The sequence below is a fragment of the Rhincodon typus genome, chromosome 8 (assembly GCF_021869965.1).
Source record: "Rhincodon typus isolate 14 chromosome 8, sRhiTyp1.1, whole genome shotgun sequence".
Lineage (NCBI taxonomy): Eukaryota > Metazoa > Chordata > Chondrichthyes > Orectolobiformes > Rhincodontidae > Rhincodon > Rhincodon typus.
Genome location: NC_063339.1, coordinates 15,698,286 through 15,725,180, shown reverse-complemented (window position 1 = coordinate 15,725,180; position 26,895 = coordinate 15,698,286). Strand labels below are relative to the sequence as shown.

The 26,895-nt window shown below is 38.6% G+C and overlaps 1 protein-coding gene across 1 annotated transcript in view; it reads left to right on the top strand.

Annotated features, from left to right (window-relative positions):
* trip11 (thyroid hormone receptor interactor 11) overlaps positions 1–26,895 on the top strand; it is a 106,432-nt gene that overhangs the window by 26,669 nt on the left and 52,868 nt on the right. Inside the window, exons 5-13 of the mRNA XM_048600039.1 lie at positions 785–853; positions 3,593–3,755; positions 5,877–6,194; positions 9,102–9,142; positions 10,578–10,667; positions 11,512–11,712; positions 12,667–15,696; positions 18,225–18,365; positions 26,166–26,359. Of these exons, the coding sequence (XP_048455996.1) occupies positions 785–853; positions 3,593–3,755; positions 5,877–6,194; positions 9,102–9,142; positions 10,578–10,667; positions 11,512–11,712; positions 12,667–15,696; positions 18,225–18,365; positions 26,166–26,359 (4,247 nt within the window). The remainder of the gene's footprint in view (positions 1–784; positions 854–3,592; positions 3,756–5,876; positions 6,195–9,101; positions 9,143–10,577; positions 10,668–11,511; positions 11,713–12,666; positions 15,697–18,224; positions 18,366–26,165; positions 26,360–26,895) is intronic.

The window sequence follows — 26,895 nt, the reverse complement described above, 5'->3', positions numbered from 1 at the left end:
AACAGAGTTAATGTTTCGGGTCCGGTGACCCTTCCTCAGAACTAAGGGTCACCGAACCCAAAACGTTAACTCTGTCTTTTCCTTCACAGATGCTGCCAGACCTGCTGAGCTTTTCCAGCAACTTTGTTTATGTTTCTGATTTACAGCATCCGCAGTTCTTTCGGTTCCCTTGAAAGAGAATCTGAGAAGGTTACAGCACAGAAGCAACTCATTAAGCCATCCTGTCACCTCAACATTTTCTGAAGCATTTGAAATCTGGTCTCACCGCTCTAGGTTCTCCCGATGTCTTCTCTGCTTCAGATTATTAATACATTTTTCCCTTGAAGGATGATTTAGTTATCGTTTCATGCTTTGGAGCAAAGCACTCCATCCCCCAAGAACCCTCCAAGTAAAAATATTTTTTTTGAACCACACAGTGACCACATTAAATTGATAACTCCTTGTCATTGCTTCTGACCAGGAAGTCAATGTTCTTTCTTTCTGTCCAAAATGATTGTAATTTTAAAAGCTTCTACCAAATCTCCTTTTAATCTCCTGTGTTCTGATGGATATTTTCCCAGTACTATAAATCTTGCTTCATAGCTTAATGCATGATCCTGGTGAGTAAGTGCTGTTAACTTTCTCTGGTTTTAGTGTTATTTCTATGAAGTTACTCAGCTTGTGTGCGCTCTGATTTGAAAGAGTGGACTCAACTTCATTGTAATTTATATATTTTTGCTGTCTTAGGCTAGGGTGCAAAATGTAGTTTTGAAAATAAATTAACTCCTTTTAAACTTTATTTTAGGCACCCAAGGGTCAAGGTTCAGACAGTTCTAGTCAGGATGATAAATACAAATTGCAAAAGACAATCGAGGTAAGAACTTTAGACCAAATTTCTGTCTCAATTGCTGAGCATGACCCAAGTTCCAACAGTTTGTTATAATCTAAAAATGAGAGTATTTTACCATTGAAGTCATTGTGGTTATTTTCCTAACAGGTGGTTGTAATGAATGTGTAACTTAATTGGTCATGTGGTTTAGGAATGTAACTTTTAGTTTTGGGATAATTAAAGTTTTAAATGTTAGGTATTTGAAACTTTGGAATTCTGAAGTTGCCAGACCCAAGTTATTTGCATATAGTATGTATAAGGTCAAAAGCTAGGAGGGCAAGAACCATAAAACAGCAGGTGGGCTTATTTATCTAGGGAGCCGAAGATATATACTTATCGTCTTGTCTTGGTTAAAGGTTGAAAATATTCATGTAATCCCCAGGTTAAAGAAAGATTGAAAAGCAACAGGTAAATGAGGGGCATTCTTAAAGGATCTACATATTTTTCAAAACAAGCAACAGGTTTGAATCTTCATCTGGAATATCTAACTGGTGCCAAGTTGTCCTTGGAGGCCGTTTTGTGTAGGGATTAATTGTGTCTGTGGGAAGAGAGAGAGCTTCCAGCAGAGTCTCTGAGGCAGGCTGAGAAGGCAATTGTGTATCTGCTAGCAGCCAGAACACAGAGCATATAGGCCATTCGGGCATAGAGGTATTCCTGATTTGCAAGAACTTATTTCCTGATTTAAACAGCTAAGCAAGTAGTCAGACAGGGGCCCATGCTCAGAAAGAATAGTCCAAAAATGGTTCAAGTTGTTAGATCTGCCAGATAAAGCTAGAGGAAGAGATTGACAGTGGTGTCTACAGAGACTGAGAGCTCTGGAAGTGTAAGTGCCAGACGGGGAAACTGAGAAGACATCAGATGAATTTCTATCAGCTGTGGCACACCATGGTTTGCTCTCAGGAGAGATGAAACAACAATCAAAATCTTGCAGATCATTGGACCATTCTTGGGTGGGAAAAACAGTGGAAAAGGGAATGATCTTTTGGACTTTTTTGTGTGAAATAATAAGGGTTTTCAAAATATCATGTTAAATTATTGGCACAGGATTAATTATTGCACAGTTTTGATTTATAATGAAAAATCTTTGCTAAATTTATGCATTTCATAGCTTGGAGTTTGAATTTCTTTTTCAAAGTTCAAGGTGACTCTCAACAACATCAATGTGTTCATGTATTGTGTTTCCTCTCTTTTTATTTGGTACTGATGAGCGATGATATCATTGCTATCAGCAGCCATAGAGCCATACAACATGGAAACAGACCCTTGAGTCCAACCAGTCCATGCCGAATATAATCTCAAACTAAATTATTCCCAACTGTCTGCTCCTAGCCCATATCCCTCCAAACCTTTTCTCTTCATGTACTTATCTAAGTGTCTTTTAAACGTTGTAACTGTGCCCACATCCATCAATTCCTCAGGAAGTTAATTCCACACGCAAACCACCCTCCATCTAAAAAATTTGCCTCATGTCTTTTTTAAATCTCTCTCCTTTCACCTTAAAAATGCTCCCCCGTCTTGAAATCCCCCAGCCTAGGGAAAACGCACCTACCGTTAACTCTATCTATACCTGTCATGATTTTACAAACCTCTATAATATCACCTCTCAACCTCTACTCATTTCCATACTATCTTTGCTTCATTGCTAAACCTGACTTTATCCTCAGCTGCTGACTGTACTTCCAACCAGTGGTCACTGGTTGACCCTTGGGTCCTGCTGAATACATTCCTAAGCATGTCGCTATCATCAACCCAGTTGAAATTGACTAATTCAGCCCTAATTAATGATTGCAAACAACATCCTCCCGATCTATAAGGCTTCTGCTATACTAGATGGTAATTTGCTACCTCAGTAGACAGGTGGGTTATGTCGTATCTGTTTCGATGAAATATCGATCATTGACCAAGATTTTTTAACAGGTGAAAAATATAAAATGCTTTGTGGTTGAGCTGAATTGTTGAAGTGTGTTGGATTATGCTAGAGCAATTTTGGTTTACATATATAAGTCATATTAAAACAGTTGACATGACTTAACAAAAGTCCGTTTATCATAACTCGGTTAAAAATGTAAATATCAATCACTTTTTTTGTGTTGTATTTAGAAAAACTTTGTCTGTTGCTTGAAAGTTAAGAATAGCAGCACAAGTTATAAATGAAGACTTAGATTGACCAACTGACAATTGCATACACCGATTTGTTCTCCTTTAATAGTTTATATTCCTAATCACTACAAAGCTTTTTGCTGTTTTTGGAATGACGCTCAGCATCTATTGAATAAGACCTCCCTTCTCAAAAAGATGATAAAGGCAGAGTCCTTGAATATTTTTAAGGTAGGAGTGGATAGATCCTTGTTGAAGAAGGCTTGAAGGTCGTCAGGGTAGGTGGGGATGTGTATTTGAGGTTTTAATTAAAAGTACCATAATCTTATTAAATGGTGAAGCAGGTCCAAGCGACTGAATGTCCTGCTTGTAGAACGAAATAATAAGAACACATATAAAAAAGCTCTAAATGTTATCTGCAGCAAAGCTTGCATGTAATCACCTGTATGAAAATGTCGTGGTCTGTAAGCCTCAACCTCTTCAATATTCTATAGTATTGTGTGGGAGGTGCTAAATGGACATGAAATTGGAATTATTCAGTTCATGATTAATGTTCCTTATAAGACATTTTGATTATGGCAATAATTGGTACATATCTAATGATATCCAGCTGGTTGATTATTATAGGAGATGAAGAAGCAGCTTAGTCAGGAGATTGATGACCATCAGCATGAGCTGTCAGCTCTGCAGGATGCACATCGGCAGAAACTAACCAACCTCACGCTCCGGCATAGGGATGAACTTGCAGAATATGAAGAACGGATTGAGGAGTTGGAGCAGCAGTTACAAGGTTAGAAGTAATTTCTTGTGAAGCTATATGCATGTGTCTTAATGCAGCAGAGAAATCTTTGAGGATTAAAGTAGCACACTTAATGTACAATGTTTTGCATGGTCACCGGGATATTTTAACTCATTTTCTCCTTTGGACCCTGTTTTCTCTTTAATTGCTTTATAACTGCCAATTAGTAGAATCATGAAGCCAAACAAGTGTGTACAACTTAAAAACCATGTTTGAAGTTTCCAGTTGTGAAATTTGTGTTTATTTATATTTTAAGCTGTTGAGGAGGAATGAGTTCAGATTGGTTGTGGGGCACTTTAGGTTTTAGAATTATAGAAGCTTCCCTTTTATTCTGGGTGGACAGCTGCTGTCTATTTGTCTCTATTGATGAGTACCTTGATGGCTTTGCAGTTCATTTAATGAATGCAGTATGTAATGTAGCCTTGCAGTACAGGAGAGACAGATGCATTTCTCAGAGTGAACTGAATTTGGTCAAATTATAGTGAGGACACTGAGGTTCGTCTCAGTTATAAGTATTTATGCTCCTAATCACTGTTTGGAGGCCACCTACTGGTAAAGGAGTGTATGTGAAAATTGGTTGAGGACAGGTATTTGATGGACCAGTTTTCACTGCAGAGGCTCACATGTGAAAAATGATACCAAAGATTGACCTTAGAAATATACCACAGTGCAAGTCAATGTTATTGGCATAGGATTTGTTGTAATGAGTGGAGGACATATTTCCGTAGAAAATTCCGCTGCCTCCATTTAAATAGCAAGGAAAAGAACATTTTAAGGAAAAATCTCAGGAGATGCAGACATTCTTAGCCTAAACATTCTTTTTTCCTTCTCACTGGGCCTCACTGTTCTAGATAGCCGTTTTTGACTTTAACAACTGTTAAAGAATCAATAACATCATTCATTCGTGAGAACCCGTGATTTATACTGCAAGAAGCCAAATCACAGGCTCCTCCAAAATGAAAGATGTGGACAGGTTATAAACTAGATATATCAGACTGTCTTCAAGTTATGGAAAGCTAATTAGCAGCAATTATGAGCTCCAGTTTTAAATGCCTGTTCCTTCGATGTTAGCTGAGCAGCAGCCTGCGGAAAGGATATTTGCAGTTGTGTCCGCAAGGAGGAAAATTTCGGGGAAAAAAGAAAGTCCTACTAGAAACAGTAAGAAAGGTTTGTGTTAATTCTCACTCCTTTAACAACCTCAGGACATCAACTGTTTAAAAGCAAATGAACAGAACTCAGCATTGTAATTTACAAAAGATGGCAATTTGGACATCATAGAGCTTCAGAAACAGCAATGAGGTAATGAATGACTGGATCATCTATTTTTTCTGATGTTGGTTCAGCAATAAATGGCCGGGTCACCACGGAGAAATTGACAAACTTTTAAATTCTACCATTGAATCTCTTAGATCAACTTGAGAGAGTAGTTAGTTGAACATCTCATGGCAAGTGTCATAATTACCTGTTTGCTGGGAGAAAGAGAAAAGAGAAAATATTTTATAGGTGACCTTGGATCATGTGAGACCCACATTAATGTATGCAGTTTCTTTTGGAAAGATCTTTCAGAGCCAACTTAATGTCTCTGATACTGGTGTTAAAACCCTAATAAGTTGCTAGATTTGACAGCTGAGCCATGAAAAATTCCTGCTCAGCAGTATTGGCGAGTTGCCCTGGTTTTCCAATTGGCTTTTTGCTGGCTATCCAGGAGTTACAATCTAAATAATTAAGTGCACAATTCAAGCAGTGTAAAAGTAGTTTGTCCAGAATGGCCAAAGTAGAGTTTACATAATGTTTTCCAAAGAAAAATCGATTTGAGAATATTACCTTGGAACCAGCTATCACTTGTATATAAAAAAAATGCTGCAACTTTAACTAGAGGGTGTGTGAAGTCCTGGTCATTTGATTGGATAGCTTAGGCTGTCATTTAAACAACAAATGCACTTAAATATTTCAAGGACTTGGCGATGTCTTTACTGCTGGATTTGACCATTAAAAATAATGATTCATTGTCTGGATTTGAGGCTGCATTTGAGTCCTGATGAATTTCTGTCAGTGCAGTTTGAGAAGTCAGCAGTGCTTTGGTAACTTATATGTCTTGTACCTCTTTTTCAGAAGCAGGTGCAGACCATTCAGTACTCCCTGAGGAGAGAAGGGCTCAGTCAGTAGCCAGTAAACAGTCTGGAGATAAGCTGGAAAGTCAAGTTAAGACCAGGAATGAGGAACTGGCTGATGGCTTCCTCCAAGAGAACGTGAATTCTTCAACAGAAATAAGGCAACTGAAGGAAGAATGCAAGAGACTACAGGAAGAATATAAAAAGTCACAGGATTGTATTGTGGACCTGCAGGGCATTATAGAGAAACAGGAAAAACAACTATCAGGGAAAGTGGCACTGGAGGAAGAAGTGTTCCAACTAAGGCAAGCTGTTGCAGGTACAATATGCTCTTGATTATGGTTGTGCAGCAATATACCCAAAGATGTAAAAACTAAGAGCAGGAATAAGCAATTCAGTCCCTCGAGCCAGCTCCGTCATTTAATGTGATCATGGCTGACTTCATCTCAGCCTCAACTCCACTTTCCTGTCTGCACTCTATAACCCTGCAACCTGTTACTAATTAAAAATCTGTCAACCTCCTCCTCAAAGTTACTCAACCTTCTGGTCTCCACCATACTCTGGGATAGTGACTTCCACAGATTCAAGACTCTTAGAGAGAAGTAATTTCTCCCCATCTCTCTTTTAAATCTGCTACTCCTTATCTTAAAACTATGACCCCCTGTTCTAGATTGCCTCACATGAGGAAACTGTCTAGCTATGTCTAATTTGTCAGTCTCCTTTTGGCATCTTGTATGCCCTGTTAGGTGTCCTCTTATTCTTCTAAACTCCAGAGCATATATGCCTTAACTGCTCGGTCTGTCTTCATAAGATAAATCCCTCAGCTCTGGAATCTAGTGAGTCTACTCTGAACTGCCTCCTATGCAACTATATCCCTTCTCAGGTCAAGAAACCAATATTGTAAGCTGTACTCCAGGTACAGTTTCGCTAATGATTGGTATCATTGCAGCAACACTTCCCTATATTAATACTTTATTTCTTTAGCAATTAATGCCAAAATTTTATTTACCTTCCTTTATTACCTGCATGCGGACCACGTACAGGCAGTTGGGATCAGTTTAGAATGGTTGGCACAGAAAAGGTGGGGCCAAAGGATTGGTTCCTGTGCTGTACTCTTCTGTGATATATATTCTAGATTTCTGCAATTCGTGCACAAAGACACCTAGGTCCCTCTGCGCTGAAGAGCTCTGAAGTTTCTCTCCATTTAAGTAATAAATTGTCTTTCTATTCCCCTGAGCAAAACTGATAGCCTTAAACTTAACCTGCCATTTTTTGGCTCACTTGCCTTCCTATCCAAAACCATTTGTAAATTTCTTATTTATTTATCGCAACTTAATTGCCAGTAGTGAGAAAACCATGCTACAGGATAAATAGGATAGAGTTATTATTATTATCTCCAGGTATTCAAGTGAAGCAACTGTTTTTTCAATCAAAATAGTTAAGTATTGCATTTTACAAACAAGACCAGAAACTTGAGCAGGAGTAAGCCATTCATCCCTTTGAGTCCACTCGACTATTCAATGAGATCAAAACTGATCTTCCATTTCAATTTGGATTTTCATAAAACTGTTGATTATATAAGAGGTTATTGTGCAAAATCAAAGCACATAGAATCACAGAAAATATGGATTCGGATTTATATAGCTGATAGAAAACAAAAAGAAAAAATATCCTTGGTCCAGTGTGGAGGTTGATGGAGGTGGTGTACTGCAAGGATCGGTGCTTGAACCCCAGTTATTCACACAATGTATCAATAATTTGAACGAGGAAATAAAATGCAATATCTCCACATTTGCATATGAGGCAGAACGAGGTGGGATTGTCAGTGATTAGGAGGAAGTAAAGACGTGATTTGGTCAGTTTGAGTGGGGGCAAATGCATGGTAGATGCTGTATACTGTGAATGTGTGAAGTTGGATTGAAATATTTAAAGATGATCTGTGCTCGAAGTGGAGAAATTTCCCTTCGCCCCAGTTCCTAAATGGCTGACCACTTAACCTGAGATTATGACCTGTACTTCCAGACTCTCCAACCAGGGGCATTAACCTCTCCGTACCAATCCTATCAAACCCTTTAAGAATTTTACCAGTTTCAATCAGATCACTATGCACACTTCTTAACTCGAGACATGACAGTGTTGTTCAGCAAAGTGGTCACCCAATCTGCGCTTGGTCTTTGTAGGGGAGACCACGTCATGAGGGGTGAATACTCTATATGAAATTGAGAAAAGTACAAGTAGAACATGGTTTCTTGCCTTGTCATTTCTTATCTCTACCCAAATCACGTCCATGTACTGTGCTTAGGCTTTTCCCTTCTATTGTGCGCATACTACTATTTAACAAACAGCCATCCCAAAACCTTTACTTAGTTTCCTGTTCTTCTTAAAAGTCCTGTATCATTCAGTATTCAGGTCCCATTCTTTGTTATCCAGCAGCCATATCTCTTGAATGACTATCAGATCATATTTATTTCTGCTATCAGTTCACATGTTTTATTTCAAATGCTACATGCATTCAGAGACTGAACCTTTAGTTTTGCTCTTATTAGTTTTGTAACCTTTAGCACCATCTGTTGGTTAACTCTTGGATTGTCCTTTAGCTTTGTCCTTGTCAGTTTGTCATCAATGTTTCCTCTAAATCACTGTGTAGCTGCTCGGTGGGGAATCAGCGCATGCCAATTAACATTCTGTGCTATGCTGATGCATTCACTTATTGTTTCTCCAGCTGCTGCCATGCACAGACCTTGGAGATCCACGCAATGACTGGAGAATTTAGAGGGAACATAGATTATCATTTCTCGTATTAATGTTTTTATCTTTGGCCTTTTCTACCAGTTCCTATATTACTTTTAAGGTATAGAAATATAATGGATCTTAAACACTTGACAAAACTTTGCAATATAGGAGCACCTTCCCCATGGGAAGGGTAGGAATCATCTCTTATAGGGTGAAAATATTAGAAAAAGCTAAGGAATACCTTCTTCCCCATTCCTTCTAACTTCCTTATACTGTGACTGAGGTTGATCCCAAGTATGGGGCGAAAAAGAACACCGTTTAGACTAGTTTCTTTAATTGTCTTCACCTCAGCTGCTCTTAAGTTGTATCTTTTGCTCAGATAATTTTGAAAATGAAAACATTTGTCTGTTCCTGGCAAGTTGCAAGGATGAATAATGGATTTGGCCCTATATATTAGAGTTTTAACATGTTTTCACATTTCCTTTGATTGCAGATGCAGACAATAAACTGAAGAGATTAAATAACACTAATGAAGTATGTAATTGCAAATCGACTTTGAGCTTTACGACTGATGCTATGTTGAATTTGTGTTGTATTATTCTATTTTACTTAGATTTTTCTTATTATCAGGCTGTCTTGATAACTCCTGTGTGATATGTTCTGAGTTACAGTTAGCATTATCCATGAGTGGGATGCAAATGGTGCACTATGAGCTTATACAGTAGGAATATTAATTAAAACTCCACTATAAGGAAGTAGTTATTCCTAGCAAGATTTTGTTTTTTTGTTTACTTTTAATGCTTTCAGTAGTTTTATTTCTTGTGTTATTTGCTTCAAAGTAGAGTGAGTGTAAGTCACAGATTACTTTTGTCTTGTAGCGTTCAACTTTGAACGTTCACTTGTAGGGAGTAGTTCAATTGACAAATTCTGATGATTAAAATGTATATGTGCATTAAATATGAAACATAACAAGTAAATCTCCAACTTTGTGTATGTGACAATTGTTATTACATCTATCATTTTGTTTGAAGCACTTTCTGTTTGTATTGAAATATAAATATACAACTGCAATTTGGGTTGATAAGTTTTAGTTCTTGATTAAAGTAAAAGGAACTCAATCCTGCTTGAGCGAGGGAGGAAACTCTGGTATCTGAAATATCTACTCTACTTAGGGGCCCATTCATTCTACTTTTTAATCGCGAAGATGATTGCATTCACATTAAATTCTGTATGTGTAATATATTTCATGTGAATGCAGACAAATAATCAACTGCTGTGCCAATATGATTTTATCTGTATGAATTGAAAATAGGGGAGGCAATGGCCTTGTGGTATTATTGTTGTACTGTTAATCCAGAGACCCAGATAGCATTCTGGAGACTCGAGATCGAATGCCGCCATGGCAGACGGTGAAATTTGAATTCCATAAAATATCTGGAATTGGGAATCTGATGATGACTACAAATCCATTGTCGATTGTTGGAAAAACCCGCCTGGTTCACTAGTGTTGTTTAGGGAAGGAAACTGCCATCCTTACCTGGTCTGGCCTATATGTGATTCCAGACCCACAGCAATGTGGTTGACTCTGAACTGCCCTCTGGCCAATTAGAGGCGGGCAATAAATGCTGCCTAGCCAGTGACGCCCTCATCCCGTGAATGAATATAAAAAAAATGCAAATTTAAGAGCACTTTGTTAGCTTAGCTGAGTAGTTCAAAATTATGTCTGGTAACAGTCGTCACTTCTTATTTAGTCTTTATGCTGGATAGATTGAGAGAAATTTCTTTCATGTATTTTAATCCAGGGCAAGAGTTTCTTTACACAATGCACAACATTTTCCAAATAACAAGAGAAGAAAATAGTCTCCCCTGTTTAGAAATGTTTGAAATATTATTTGTCATACAAATTGTTCTCATGTATGGCATAAAAACTGCACTGGTTCACAATTATTGTTTTGAACTTCTTTTTAAGGCTACATATAATGGGAAGGAAGATATTCAAGAGCTGAAAGTAAGTCTGCAGTTGTCAATCCACGAAAAGGAGAAATTGCAAAAAGAAAGGGTGGGTATTATGATTATTTTATTTGACAGTTGCTCTTTGAATGAGTTTGTGATAATTTGAGAATATCATTGGTGAGATCAAATTGGATAGATGGTATGTTGTAAGCTGTCTCACGAGAGTTCTTAACACGATGCTGAAGGTGGATGTTGAAGTGGAATGACAGAAGCTACAGATGTTACCTGTAAATTTAATTTTGGAAGCATGTACTTTATGCTTGCTATGATTCAGTTGCATAGAACCAAGTTCTGCAGCTATTATAATCCTGGTAGAAATCAATGATTTCAAACAAATGGTTTGAGTTCTTATTGACCAAATTAAACGAATTTTAAACAAAATTTCAACTATAGAAACTTCTGTTGTGTCAAACAAGCATAAGGCATAACTGAGGAAGCATTACCAACTATGCAAATAATATTCGACATTACGAAAAAGACAATCCTTGCTAATATTTCAACAGAACACATGACCCCACATGGTATTTGTAAAAAAACAGAAATTGCTGGTGAAACTCAGCAGGACTGGCAGCATCTGTAGGGAGAAAGCAGAGTTAATGTTCAAAGGTTTACTCTGCTTTCTCCCCACAGATGCTGGGGATTTGGACGGCATGGTGGCTCAGTGGTTAGCACTGCTGGCTTACAGCGCCAGTGACCCGGTTCGATTCCGGCCTTGGGTGACTGTCTGTGTGGAGTTTATCTCTGACTGAAAACAGTATTGGAACTGACAACATGGTTAATTGACTATTGCAGGTAGTTGCTATTTTCAACCATAAAAACTATCTAAAAATGTGATCTGCTCTATAGCAATGAGCGCAATTTGACACAAGTTATTTTCTTTTCAATGCTAGGATGCTATCCAAGAGGAACTTTCAAATATGCAGGGGAATGGAAATTCTCTTTTGGATCTGAACAATCTGACCAAGGAAGTGAGTGAGCTAAGGCACAATTTGTCAACAAAAGAGAGTGACCTGCTGGAGATCTCCATGCAGAAAGACACATTAATGTTTGAACTTGAAGAATTGGATAAGCAGAATCAAGAAGCCACCGAGGTATGCATTGCTCTGTTAGTTGCATTCCCATCATCACTAGTTTCTTCTTGTTTCTAATTGCTTTTAAAAAAGGGTATTCAGTTATAAGTATCTAAATTACAATTGTTTCCATTAGTACTTCCGTAAGGAAAATTTACTTATTTTGAATAGTAGCATTTTTCCTGTAGTCGCTATTAGCTGCTCCCAATCCAGTTTCAATGGTGCAATTTATGCATTCATTAATTTTATACAGTAAACAGAAATGCAACTGCAACATGCCAGTATAATATTGTGCTTTCTTCTGTTTTTCTAAAGCTGTCCTTCATTGTTCTTTTCGTGAGTCAGTATGGCACAGCAAGAAAGCCATTCGGCCCATCAAAATCATCTGGCTGTTGTGGAACAATCCGATCGGCTTCATTCCCTTGTTCTAGCCCCGTAATCCCACATGTTTATTTTCCTAAAGTCTGGAACTCAGTTGTACAGTCCATCATAGGACATGTTTAAACCATTAAAATATTAGTGTGTACTATTGACGTTATGTTTTAAATGTGCACATTTTTATCATTAAAAATTTGTTTAGAAATGCAATTATGGAGAAACTACAAATAATATATTTTAACCTTTTAGGTCAGTCTTTTTTTTTTTTTTTTTTTTTTTTTTTTTTGAAGCATTTCCTTCCCCTGCTACACCTTACTGTGCTTCTGGCTTCTTGTATTTTGGAGATTAGCCACAGCTTCTGGTGCGGCGATGATGGAGCACTAGTATCCATGTTTGGTTTGTTTTCTTTCCTCCATTTGTTCTCCTTTCTTTCTTCTTCCATATAGAGTTGCTTTCTTCCAACTGGCGTGCACATGACGGAACATTAGGAGCAACTTATACCATTGGCAATTTGGCTTTCAGTAATTTTATACAGTAAACAAAAATAAAGCTGAAACATGTCAGTATAACATTATGCTTTCTAATCTTTTCCTAAAGCATGTGATCACACTGAAAGATCTACTGGCACAGCAGCGGAAAGATTCTGAAAACCAGATCAAAGAATTGCAATCAGAACTGGAGATTGTTGCAGCAGATAAGGCATTCATGGCAAAAGAGCTAGAGTCTCAGAGAGACAAGCTGAGTCAGAGTGCTTTTGCACTTAATGAGCTGCATATGAGTAAGCAGCAGCTGGAGATGAAGGTCAAAGACCTAATGGAGAAGCTAAACAAATCAAACACGCATAGCTCTGACTTAAAGGCTGAAAATTTAAATCTTTTGAAGAAGCTGCAGAGTACTGAATCACAGCTATCAATAGTCAAAATGGAATTAACGCAAGCTGTTGAGCAAGCTCCAAGCAACCAAGGTCAAGAAGAATTGCTCCAAGATAAAGAGAGAGAAATTTCAGAGCTAAAGAAGCAGGTCTCAGAAATGAAATGTATAAGTGATGAGATACAAACTGAACTGTATGATCTCAAAATTCAGAATGGAAAATTGGCTGCAGAAAAGAAGGAAGCCACTGTAACTATAAATGATGTGAAAGAGCAGCTTGAGGCAGCTACAGCCAGTAGAAGTGAGATTTCCAAGGAGGGAGTCACTTTACTTGAGGCATTGCGAACGGAGAAGGCCCAGCTGGAGTTTGAATTGAACCAGGCTGAGAAACGAGTAACTGAAGAGGCGGCAAAATATGAGCACACTATCGAGGAGATAACAAAGGCTCGAAATTTAGATGCAACAGCTTTGCAGAAAGAGCATGACCATCTCATTAAGGCTAACCAGGAGAAGGATTTTAAGATTGAAGAACTCAAACGCACTGTACAACAATTGGAAATCGACCATGAAGAGACTAGGGAAATGCTGAAATCCACTTTGGATGGACAGCAGCAATTGACTGATCTTTTGAATGAAAAGGAAGTATTTGTCAAAACACTCGAGAGAAGAAGTTCAGAGTTACAGCAACAAATTGAAAAGAATGCAAACATTTCCAGAGATTGCGAATCCTTGAAGCAATGTCTTGAAGAGAAAGACCGACAATTAAGTGCAATGAAAGAAGAAAACAACCATCTCAAGGAAGAAATGGATCGCTTCCGGGACCAACAAAGCAGGCCTCAGCCTCCTGCTGAGCCCAAGACCCTTGATATAATAATCGAGCTTGAGACAGAGATAACTGAGCTGAACAATAAAAAGAATAGTCTTGAAGAGGAAATAAGGCTGCACAAAAAGACAGTTGAGCAGCAAAAGCAAAATGTTTTGGAGCTTCAACGTTCTATACAAGCACAAGAGAAAGAAGGGGATGAAGCAAAAACACAGTGTCAAGAGATTACTTCAATGTATGAAAAAATAATTTCAGAGAAAGATGAAGAAATCCACAACCTTCAGGAGTCTATAAATCAAATGAGAACTCAGTTTCAGAGGGAGGTCCTAGTCTCTCCTGCAGATGCTCCGGTCATTCTCCAAGAAACTAAAGTACTAACAGTCAATGGAGAGAATGGAAATGAAAAGCATGATTTGTCCAAAGCAGAGATTGACAGGCTGGTTAATGGACTGAAAGAAAAAGAAATGGAGATAAAAGTATTAAATGAAAAGTATTTGTCTCTGAATAAGCAGTTGGATCAATTACCCATTTTTAAAGATGAAGTGGGTAGACTAACTCAAATCATTCAACAGAAAAACTTGGAGATCCAAAAGCTTCATGCGCGGGTGACACCTGGCTCATACATGCAAGTTGGTGCAGATGTGGCCTACTTGCAACAGCAACTGCAGGCTTATGCAATGGAGAGAGAGCAAATGTTAGCAGTATTAAATGAAAAGACAAGAGAGAACAGCCAACTGAAGACTGAATACCATAGAATGATGGACATTGTAGCTGCAAAAGAAGCTGCTCTGTTGAAACTCCAAGAGGAAAATCTGAAAATGGTCAATAAGTATGAGAATGAAAGTCAAGACATGGTACGGGAAACAATCCAGAATTTGTCTCGGATTATCCGTGAGAAGGACATGGAAATAGATGCCCTTACCCAGAAGTGCCAAACTTTAGTAACTGTCCTGCAGACATCCGGAATGGGATCTGGAGGCGAATCAGGCTTGGTAAGCAGTAATCAGTTTGAAGAACTTTTGCAAGAGCGTGACAAATTAAAACAGCAAGTAAAGAAAATGGAGGAGTGGAAGCAGCAGGTGATCACCACTGTTCAGAACATGCAGCATGAATCTGCACAGCTTCAGGATGAGCTCCTTAAACTTCAAGGCCGATTGTCGACTGATGGTGACTGTAACTCTCGGCTTCAAATAGACTACAACCGATTAATTCATAGTTACGAGCAAAAAGAGAAGAGATTGCAAACCTTAAGTCAAGAACTAGCAGAGGTCCAGCAAAGCATTGGGCAGCTCAGCAGTACCAAGAACCTTATACTTGGCAAGTTGGATGGGGTACCCGCAGCTGGAGTATTGCAAACACCGCTTTCTTGCAGTGGATTCTTGTCCGAAGAGCAATTTGACCAAATTAAAAAACTCCAACAAGAGGTACAATGTTTGAGCAAAATATTGGAGGAAAAGGAGGCCACAATAGTTGAACTTCAAAATAACATAAAATCCTTGAGCTCTCAGGCAGCAGACGCTGAAATGGACAAAAAGGAACAAGATGCTGCTGCCCTGGAGATGAAACATGTAAGGGAGAGAAATGAAGAGCTACAAAGGTCATTCAGGGAAAAAGATCTGCTTATTAAATCAAAAAGTGATCAGTTGTCATCAGTGACAGAGAGCTTAAGGAACAGGGAAGCTGAAAATGAAGTTTTGAAACAAGCTGTCACTAATCTGAAAGAGAGAATTTTGTTTTTGGAGATGGATGTCCATAAAGTCCAAGAAGAGAATGACCAAATTGTAGCTAAATCAAAAGAAAAAGAAACTGAATTTCGAGCTCTGCAGGAGACTAATATGCAGTTCTCTATGATGTTGAGAGAAAGGGAGTTTGAGAAAAATTCCATGAAAGAAAAGGCTTCTGCATTAGAAAAACTGCTAAAGGAGAAAGAAGAGGTGGGTTCAAAACTTTTAATGTTTGCAATGTAGATTGAACAGGTTTAAGAATTAATTTGCATTATGATTAAGTACAAATATATTGTAACACGTCTGTGATCCTTAGCTGATTCTAATTTTGATCAGAATTACTTGATTAAATAACACAATTTGTATTATGACCCCAATTTTTATTTTCAGTGAAGCAAAAGCATCCAACATATAGATCAGTTATAGACCGATGAACCATCAGGCACAGACTTAAAGACTTTCTGGGTAACTTTGTATTCCGTCTTTTTCTTGATGTAACAAGAATTTAAAGTCTAGCCAATGTTGATCATTGATTTTCTGTGTTAGTAGTGATAATTATTTCCATCCAATCTTCCTGTTGGTGAGGAGGGGGAACTCCTGAGAACTGTATGGAAAATGTAACATTTGCAACATCCATTGCCCCCAATGTGTACAACCTTGCTTTCTTATTGCATTATCCCTATCTGACTTAAATAACCTAATTTGTTGACTTTTGTTCTCATCCCAACTACTCCTCAGTTTCTGGCAACATAAAAAATATGTAAAATAACTTCTCTATATACTTGACACTTCCAACATTGTTTTAATCCTTGAGTTCACGGAGCCGACAGTGAGCTGGATTGTTTAACATTTTATAAAGCTCCTAAACTATGTTAAACTTTGTTTTATGCCATTCCTTATCCAGATAATCTTGCATTGTGCATCTGTTAAATATGTGAATGGTATTACTTGACCAAATTAAATTTTCTGATAGTAGGAATTAAAATGCTAATTCCATTTTTCTCTCAACAAATGCTGCCTGATGTACTGAGCATTTCCAGTATTTTCTGTTTCAGTTTTTAAGTCTCTTATCCCTCCTGTTTTCTATACATAATGCCTCTAGAGAAGCAAGTCCTTTGTTCTCTAAGGCCACATTTTATGAAGCCTGAGTCAAATCGACATTTATTTTGTCAAAGGTAAGTGACAGTTCTATACGATTTGAAAGACTTGCAAGTTTTATCATTTGATTGCAATTGTGCAGTTATTTCTTTTTTTCCCTATTAGATGATTCCAGTGATGTTAATGAAAGGGATTGTGTATATTTTATGCCATTTCACATTGGTCTGAAAGTTGACCCAGAAACCTTGTTACTATTTGAGATCTTTGTTTTTCCCACACAATGGAATAGTTTCTTTGGTTGGATGTTTCCAGATTTGATGTTGAAATGGTTTCAAGTGGAGCCCCGTCTCTTCCATCCCAGGGGAGGCAATAGCCTAGTGGTATTATCCTGGACCGTTAACCCAGAGATCCAGAAACATTACAGGGACCTGGGTTTGAGTCCTGCCATAGCAAATGGTGGAATTTGAATTCAATAAAAAAAAAACTGGAATTGGGAATCTAGTGATTACCATGAATCCATTGTCAATTGTTGAAAAAACACATCTGGTTCACCAATGTCCGTTAGGGAAGGAAACTGCCATCCTGGCCTACATGTGACTTCAGATCCACAGCAATGTGGTTGACTCTGACCTGTCCTCTGGGCTATTAGGGATAGGCTATGAATGCTGCCTAGCCAGCGACGCTCTTGTCCCACGAATGAATCAAAACACCCTCCACCCCATTTCAGTTGAAGATGCTCAGGAATACTTCCTGTGATTGAGATCTCAAAAAATCAAATACTTGACAGGAGGAGGAGGATGAAAACACTCAGTCACATCAGATTTGAAATTGACGCTTGGTAGTGCAGAACTTGGGTATTGCTGAAAATAAATACATTTTGTTGTATCTTTTTGTCTTGCACTCATCTGGTCATTTGCAAAAGTACTAGTTAAGGTGAAAAAAAATGTGCTGATTGTAATGTGTAAAATGTGTAATGTGTTGTTTGGTTGATAAATGGAGTCTGATGATAGAGGCGTTGTCGTGAGGAATGTGTCCATTAATTCTGAATGAGTGTTCACAGCTGAGCTTTGTCAAATTATGCAGAAACAGAAATTGCTGGAGAAACTCACCTGGTTTGCAGCAACTGTGGAGAGAAAGCAGAGTTAACGTTTTGGGTTCAGTGACCCTTCTTCTTTTCAGCATCCACAGTTCTTCCACAATCCACAATTAAATTATAAACCAGGCCTGATGGCTTTGATTGATCAGGGCATTGTCCTGAGAAAGGGATATGGGCCAAATGCTGCTGCCTGCTTTGTTGAGTTGAAACAGGCGCACTGTGTGGATAGATGAGTGCAAATGTAAAGTTTCAACAAAATGTGTCTTTTCCCAGTAATACCTAAGACTTGAAATTCCTACATCAGCAATATAATGGGCATTTTAAAAACATGAAGAAATTTCATATGATTGGTATTGTTGGTATTTGAAAAAATAGAAGTCTAGACATGACTAAATGGCTCAAATTACTACCTTTTGGTTAAACAAAGCAAACAAAAGCATTACAGCACTGGTCTTTGCTAGTAACATGTATTTTTTAAATAAACCTGCCTTGCTAAATTTGAGCTTCATTATGGAATTGATCAGTTCTATTTCATGATTTGAAGGGAAAGACTGGTGAGTTAAATCAACTGCTGAATGAAGTGAAATCAATGCAAGAGCAAGCTGGGATGTTTCAGCATGAGAGAGACCAAGTAATGCTGGCCCTCAAACAGAAACAGATGGAAAACTCTGCGTTAGTGAATGAGGTAATATATTATTGAAATAGTCATTAAATTTAAGCCCTGCAATTGTTATGAAGTGTGCTGAGCACTACTGAAAGGTATGACAGTTGCAAATCAGCAGCTTCAGTCATATCCAGATCAATGGTTTTTGAGTTGTATCTGATTCCTGATAAACATTTGTTCACAAAGCTAATTTAATTTTTGCTGATTGTACCAACAGCTATATAGATTTACTGAATGAGTATTCTCTTATTCAGCCTGTGCTGCAGCTGACCCGAATGTACATTGTGCTTGCATTCCTTCCATCTTCTTTGAGCATTTTGTTCACTTTAACTAGACTGTGAACCAGCCACATTCCAAATTGACAAAGTAACTCAAACTCTTCATGTCTGAAAAAGATCTGTCTTGTACAACAGAATATCGTAGTCAAGGTCAAACATGTTGCAAGGGCTCTGTTCCAAGTCACCTTGTATGGTTGTGGGAAGGAAATGGCACTGTTATCAAGCCAGTTAACTTTGTGTCAATATTGCTATAAACTTTGAAGGGAGCTGTGTTGTGCAGTGTATGTATAACTACATTTGTTTGGACAAGAGCATTGACATTGTCCTAGAGTCATAATGATATTAAGCATCTCGATCATGAGCATTTCTGCTAGTGTAAAACTTCTAACAGTGCATATGTGAAATCTGACTCTCTAGTCAGATTTTTTTCACATTGGGGTGACTTGACCTTTGAGAAGGGTTCAAGAATGCTTTATTCAGAGACTTCTAAAAAGGCAAAATAGGTGTAAAGATCTTTACTGTCATTTTACTTATGAACTGTAATGGAAAAGAACTGTTTTAAAAACCCGAGGATTGTTAAGGGATTGGTGCACCTTTTGAAAGCAAATAACCTGACACTCTTTGCAAGTGCTGCCTAACACAGTTGCTGGTTCGAGTCGTAGTTGGTGGTTGGCAGACGAGCTGGAGCCAAGGGCTTTGTGTACAAATGGAGAATCAGCTAGAAGCAAGTAGCTGATTGATCTGTGGACTAGTGACCAGTTGAGTCATATAGCACGGAAACAGACTCTTCAGTCCAATTTGCCCGCGCCAACCAAACACCCAGATCTGACTTAATCCCGTTTACCAGCATTTGGCCCGTTTCCCTTTAAACACTTTGTATTCATAGACCCATCCAGGTGCTTTTTAAATGTTGTAATTATACCAGCCTTCACCACTTCCTCTGGCAGCTCATTCCATACTCTTACCACTTTCAGCATGTAAAAGTTACCCCTCGGATTCCTTTTAAATCTTTTCCCTCCCATCTTAAACCTATGCCTTCTAGTTTTGGGCTCCCCCATCCTAGGAAAAAGACCTTGGCTATTCACCCTATCCGTGCTCCTGATGAACTTATAAACCTATATAAGGTCCTCACTCAGCCTCCAATGTTCCAGGGAAAATAGCCCCAGCCTATGCAGTCTCTCCATATAACTCAAACCCTCCAGTCCTGGCAACATCCTTGGAAATCTTTTCTGCACCGTCTCAAGTTTAACAACATCCTCCCTATAGAAGGGTGACTAGAATTGTATGCAGTATTGCAAAGGGTGCTTCCCCAATGTCCTGTAAAGCTGCAGCATGACGTTCCAACTCCTTTACTCCTTGTTCTGACCAATGAAGGCAAACGTATCAAATGCCATCTTCACTACCCTGCCTACCTGCGACTCTACTTTCAAAGAACTATGCACCTGCACCCCTACGTTTTTTTGTTCGGCCAATACTCGCTGGGACCTACCATTGACTGTAACGATCTGCCCTGATTTGCCTTTCCAAAATGCAACATTTCACATTTATCTAAATGAAACTCCATCTGCTACTCTGCCCATTGGCCCATCTGATCAAGGTCCTGTTGTACTCTGTGATTATCTTCTTCACTGTCCACTACACCACCTATTTTGGTGTCATCTGCAAACTTACTCACCATGTCTGTAGTATTCCCATCCAAATCGTTATCAATGGAAAAGTCATTCTGCCTGCTAACAACCATGTGATTGGCCCCCCAGGTAAGTGAACAGCTTGGCCAGTGAACAAGATAGGGAGAAGCTAGTGAGTCTCTGAAAGTTCAGGAACCTTCTCTATTCTGTGCTGTGAAAATAAATGTAAGACTGAACAAACATACTTTATTTTTCCTTAAGTTGCTGTAAGCAGTGACTTTGCATTAAGAAGCCAGAGACATTTTTTATAAATGTGAACCAGTCTTCTGCAAGCATCTGGAGCAGGAAGATCAGCATCTTAACAAATCCTTTGAACAGAGACCAGTGAACTACTTTCCCAGTCTGTCCCTCCATCCGTAACACCCATGTTCTTTTCCTTGTATTTGTCCGTTTGTGTGTGTGTAGAAGGGGTTTTGTAAGGTGATTAGAGTTTTAATTAATCGAGTTATATTCTGATGGTTCAAAATTGCTTAATTTCGCTAGAGTCTGTTTATTTGTAATAAATAGTAGTTATTGTTAAGGTTGGAAACCTATTGCATGCTTTCTATCAACCTAGGTCTAAAAATTAGATAAATTAAGGAACTCTGTGTACTTGTTTAACATCTTTAACTTTTGTGATGACTCTGGGAATAGTAGGATTTGATTTTCAGAATGCAACCTGAATAAGTTAACAGAGCTGGGAAGAGAAGTCTTTGCTGAACCTGATCTGGGTACGATTCGCTAGATATCAATTGAACAGAAAAGTAATAACAGACCCACTCAACTGGATAATGGTGAAGAGATGTTTGAGCGAATTAATGCAGTGAACCACGTCAAAAGTCTTCTGATAGAATGATTATGGATAATGCATCATTGTGTGGTTACTGGAGAAGTTGTTCATGTATTTGGTTAGGGATGTTTTGATGATGTGAGATGAGAAAAAAGCTTTTGGAGAGATGTGCATGAATGTTGGGAGTTTGGAGGCAGGACATTAGTTTGCATTGATGAGTGTCTTCAGCAGTAAAATTACGATTGAAAATAAAAGAAATAGTGCTTGATTAGAGGTAACCAATTATAATGGGAAACGAGGAAAATTGGGATTTGCAAGTAAATAAACTCAAGGAAGAGGGTAAGTAATAGGGCAAGGTAGGGATGACAAGATGAGAGATCAAAATGAAGATTAAAACTACACTGGATGAGTATGAGGAAGTTTTGACTTTACATGAAAGAGGAAGGGAAGCAGTAGAGCCCTCTGAGTAAAACGTCTGGTGACAAAGCAGCCCATGTGCTCCCAGCAGATTGAGCAGGAGAGAAAGCTTCAACAAGATAGCTGATGAAATAAACCATTAGCTATCTGAGTGTAAGTTAAATCTATGACTCACCATGATGATGAGGTTCCACATGTTCATTGTGCAAAGATAAGTTTTATTAATTGCATAAGTGAATTATAATTATAATTGGTAATGTATTCACTTGTGATATAAAACAACCAACAGAGTTGCCTGGCTTAGTCTATCTTTAAAGAAATTGAAGAAGTATATTTGCAAAACATGCATGTTTCTGATTCAGGTCATGACCTGGTATAAACGTAACCAAAGTGTACCATCATATAAGCCATTGCTTTATTAGAGAGTGAGTCATCTACACCCGCTGTAAATATGATGCATAGTCTAATTACGGCCACGTTGGAAGGTACTGATATTAACATGGTTGCTACTGCATGTTTGAAATTGGAACACTGGCTGTTGTGAATCAGATTTAGTTTAAAGGCTGAAGTTCAAACTTCCCTGTTGTTCTTCTCTATTATTCTGAATACAGTTGAATTGTGGCAAGCATCCTGTGCAGAGACTAAAAAACTTTGCAGTGGGAATGGTGCATTCAAGATGATGTCAAAATCTTTTAAAGCTTCCCTAAACAAACTTTTTGGGATTTCTTTATACAAACATCTGTGAGTGATAGAAAAAATGAAAAGTTCTGTTTTAAATGTTAGAGATAGTAAGAACTGCCGATTCTGGAGTCTGAGATAACACAGTGTGGAGCTGGAGGAACGCAGCAGGCCAGGCAGCATCAGAGGAGCAGGAAATCTGATGTTTCGGGTCAGGACCCTTCTTCAGAAAATGACCGAAACATCAACTTTCCTGCTGCTCTGATGTTGCCTGGCCTGCTGCGTTCCCCCAGCTCCACACTGTGTTATCTGTTTTAAATGTTAGTTGTCAGTGTCTAAGGCACTTGTAAGCCACAAATCCCCGTGTATCTCGTTTCTTCAGCTTTCACGTCTCTTTCTGTTTCTTGCTGTGCTGTGTAAACTTCAAGAGTGTCTATAATTATGGGTTCTGTACTTTTGCATTGATTTGTTTTTGTTTTGTTTGAGAGCTGTTCTCCGCATGCTGTTCTTCATTTATATTGGCACAACTTCCCACAGCTTAATGTTAGACCTAGTGGACAATAGGCTGAAAATGGTCACATCTTGATGCAGTTGTACATCATCCAGCTGATAATGGCAGAAGATATTAAACAAAAATTGCCAGTCAACTCAATAGGAAGCCAATGGAAGTAAGAGAAGATAGTGAATGAAAAGAATTACTGTTTATTACATATCATGATCTTTTATGACGTAAACCTAGGCACTTGAGCATTAAACAGTATTAATAGGAGTGCATTGCACTGTAACTGAAAATGCTGTGGGGTAACTTGCGGTTGGACCAATAGATTTGGTACAGCAAAAGACAGATTGCTAGAATCCAATCGAAGATTTTGGGGGTCAACCCATGCTATTATTCAGGTTATCCCATGCTAAAGGTTTACTTGGCCTGATTAGTCTCCCACCCACCCCGGCCGCAAACCAGGGACAGAAACTCAGGATGCAGGGATGATTGGGAAGTGGACGACGTTTATTCAAGCAAAAACTGGCTGATGCAGGGAGAGGGCCAAAGAATCTTCCCCTAATCGGAAGAGAGATCAATGACATGCTCTAATTTTACAAAGTAGTACAGCATTTTTACATACGGTGTTATAATAATCAAATGCAATATAGTCACTGTCCTTCCCCTTAATCCAATCACCCAATCCCATGGGACACCTAATTAATGCAGGACATTCCTAGGGACAGCCCCAGGTTCTCATGATCTCATGGTGTTTACTAGACATTGTAATCTCTGGGCCTTGATCTTTCGATGCATCCTATTAATTCACATTCTAGAAGTTATTAGTTGTACTCCTGGTCTGTCCTAGACTTTGTTACCTCTAAGGGCTGTTTGAATTCTGTTATTCATGGTATTACCTGTGCTGCCTTTATCATATTTAATTATTCATTTTAAATTTTCCACAGTCCTTTTTTTATATATATTTATTTTTTATATTAAAAAGAAAGACAGTTTTAACTAATTGATATGATTAATTCCTGTTATAATGTTAAAGGGTAAAGTTATACAGCTACTTTTACTGCTAACACTTTGTAGCTAATGAGCTGGACCAATCTAATTAACTTTCACTTCTGGGCTTAAATGCTTTTTTCCCCGACTGCTTGTATTCTGGTTATATGTGGAAAACTACTTCTGGGATAACCTGAATAATTCTTTAACTACAGTCTATTTCTTAATACTGTAGGTGAAAAACTAATTACTACAAAATACCTTTAGCTGTTGTTATGTACAGCTGTTTAGGGAGTTGATCTGATGGGTTCATGAGCTAAGATTTACACCCCTGGTGCTATGTCATTGGTGGGACAACATCCTTTCATTAATGAGTCTACAGTCATTTGTCTGTTCTTAGGCATCCTCTTATCAAAACTCTCATGGATGATGGGTTGTAGGGTCTTTGTATGACCTTGCGTGGTTCTGTTCCAAGGTACTAATATGTTTCACTCTAAATTTTAGAGCAGACTGACTCATTTTGTTTAGTCCTCGTGTGCTTCAAACGTGGGCTGCTTTGGTGCAAGCAAATACGCGTCACCCCTACAGAGATTTTTGACAAGTTTTGCATAATTTGTTATAGCGATTACTAAAGAAATAATAGTGAATAAAAGCGGTGGTTTTCACTCTATCAACTTTACAATGCCAATTCTTGATTTAGTTCACTGGGCATTGGTCTATTATTCTACTCTGCTCACTGGCATTCACTAAAGCACTAAAAATCAACCCTTTCTAGCCATTACCCAGTGTGAATGATCAGAGACATCCTGAACTCTAATTGAGAGATAGTAGGAACTGTCGATGCTGGAGTCTGAGATAATAAGACGTAGAGCTGGATGAACACAGCAGGCCAGGCAGCATCAGAGGAGCCGGAAAGCTGACGTTTCCGGTCTGGACCCTTCTGCAGAAATGGGGGAGGGGAAGGGGGCTCTGAAATAAATAGAGAGAGGGGGAGGTGATGATAGAAGGTGGATAGAGGAGCAGATAGGTGGAGAGAAGACAGACAGGTCAAGGAGACGGGGATGAAGCCAATAAAAGTGAGTATAGGTAGGGTGTTAGGATGGGGGTTGGTCAGTGAGGAGGGAGGGGCAGGTAGATAGGAGGGAAGATGGACAGGTCAAGGAGATGGGGACGAGATGGGCTGGTCTTGGGATGAGGTCGGGGGTGGGGAGATTTTGAAGCTTGTGAAGTCCACATTGAGACCATTGGGCTGCAGGGTTCCCAAGTGGAATATGAGGTGCTGTTCCTGCAGCCTTCAGGTGGCATTGTTGTGGCTCTAATTGGCTTGATAACATATGAACAAGTCATGGTCAGTCTTGGATTTAATAGGTAGTGTCTGCCCAATTCCTGATTGGTTTCTTTAAAAGTAATGGACATCTTAGTGACATTGTTTCCCGTTGTCTCCTGATTCATTCTTAATATGCTAATCAAGTTATAAGATTGTCCCTTTTATAGATCTACAGGTGTTTACCAAGATCGGGTAGATAAATAATGCATCTTGTTGATGTGTAGTTTTATTTCCCACTGATGAACTATTATCCCAAATTTCCCAGTGTGTGACTCCACACATCTTTTGGTACCTATAATATTTTGTAGCTCAAAATAACAATAAGAAACTAATATTCATAGGCCTGTTACATATTTTAAGTTACAAAATTAGATCAGGTTAAAACCTAAGACCCTTCTTCGGTCTAGACCCGAAATGTCAGCTTTCCCGCTCCTCTGATGCTGCTTGGCCTGCTGTGTTCATCCAGCTCTACACCTTGTTGTCTCAGATTCTCCAGCATCGGCAGTTCCTACTATCTCTGGAACCAGTTTAAAACCTAGTTTGAATAAAAAATTTTGTACCTCAAAAATGTTATCATGTTTCAATATTAACTTAAGTCACAAAAGGAACCATAAAATCTTTGCTTCACTGTTTCCTTTGCTATGTGGTTGTACAAATTCAACATAACCTCTGTTTTTATGCTGTATGCCCTTGTTAATAAGTTAGGATACTCTGTGCTTTACTAATTGCTCACAACCTATCCTGTCACCTTCACTGACTTACAGACTTAAGTTCCCTCTGCTTCTGCACTTTCTTTTGATTGGAAGCGTTTATTTTATGTTTTGTCTCCACATTCCTCTTACCAAAGCAAAACACTTATCTGAAGAAGAGAGCTACATGCTTGCTATCACGTCATGTAGAAACTCATGTAGTCTCATGCTCAGCTAGTTATGATATTCTTTTATTATATTCCATTGATATTCTGACTGTCGGTTATTATCGTGGTTATTCTGTCTAGCCATGTTGGTTATTAACTTGGGAAAAAAATTTTTTAAATTTATTCATGAGATGAGGGTATGGCTAACTGGACGAACCGTCCAGTCCAATTATTGCCCATGCCTCGTTGTCCTTGAAAAGATTATTCAGAATATTACCTGGGGATGGTGATGGTAATGGTAATGTCTCGTCTCTTATTTCAGTTGCAGCACACACGTGATAAGGAGCAGCGTTTGAACCAGGATTTGCAGCGATTACGACAACACTTAATTGAGATGGAAGAGTCATACACCAAAGAGGCGTTGGCAGCTGAAGACCGAGAGGCTGAGCTAAGGAAGAGGGCTACTTTTCTGGGGGAGAAGTTAGCATCCTCATCTTCTGCTGTGGAAGATGCCAGGTAGAAGTAATGACTTTTTACTGCAACAATACTAATGATTGTTACAGTTCCTAAATCACTTAATTTGTCCTCTTTATGATGCACCAGGTGACATAAATTTGGGCTATGGTTTCACAGAATAACAGAATTGTTACAGTGCAGAAGGAGGCCATTCAGCCCATCGTGTCTGCTTTGGTTCTAATAGTGTCAATCTCCTACTTTTATTCCCCATATCCTTGCACATTTCTACCAAAATAATCATCCAATTCTTTCTTGAATGCCTAAATTGCACCTGCCTCCACCACATTTCCAGGTAGGGCAGTCCAAACCCTAACAACTTGCTATGTGAAAACGTTTTTTTCTTATGTCACCTTGGCTTCTTTTGTAGATCCCTTCAAACATATGATCATTTGTTTTGCTCCTCTTACGAGCAGGAGCAGCTTCTCCCTATCATGATTTTGAAAACCTGTACCCAAACTCCTCTCCATTTTCTTCTCTACAAGTAAACCAGCCCCAACTTATTCAATCTACATTCATACTGAAGGTTCTCATTTCTG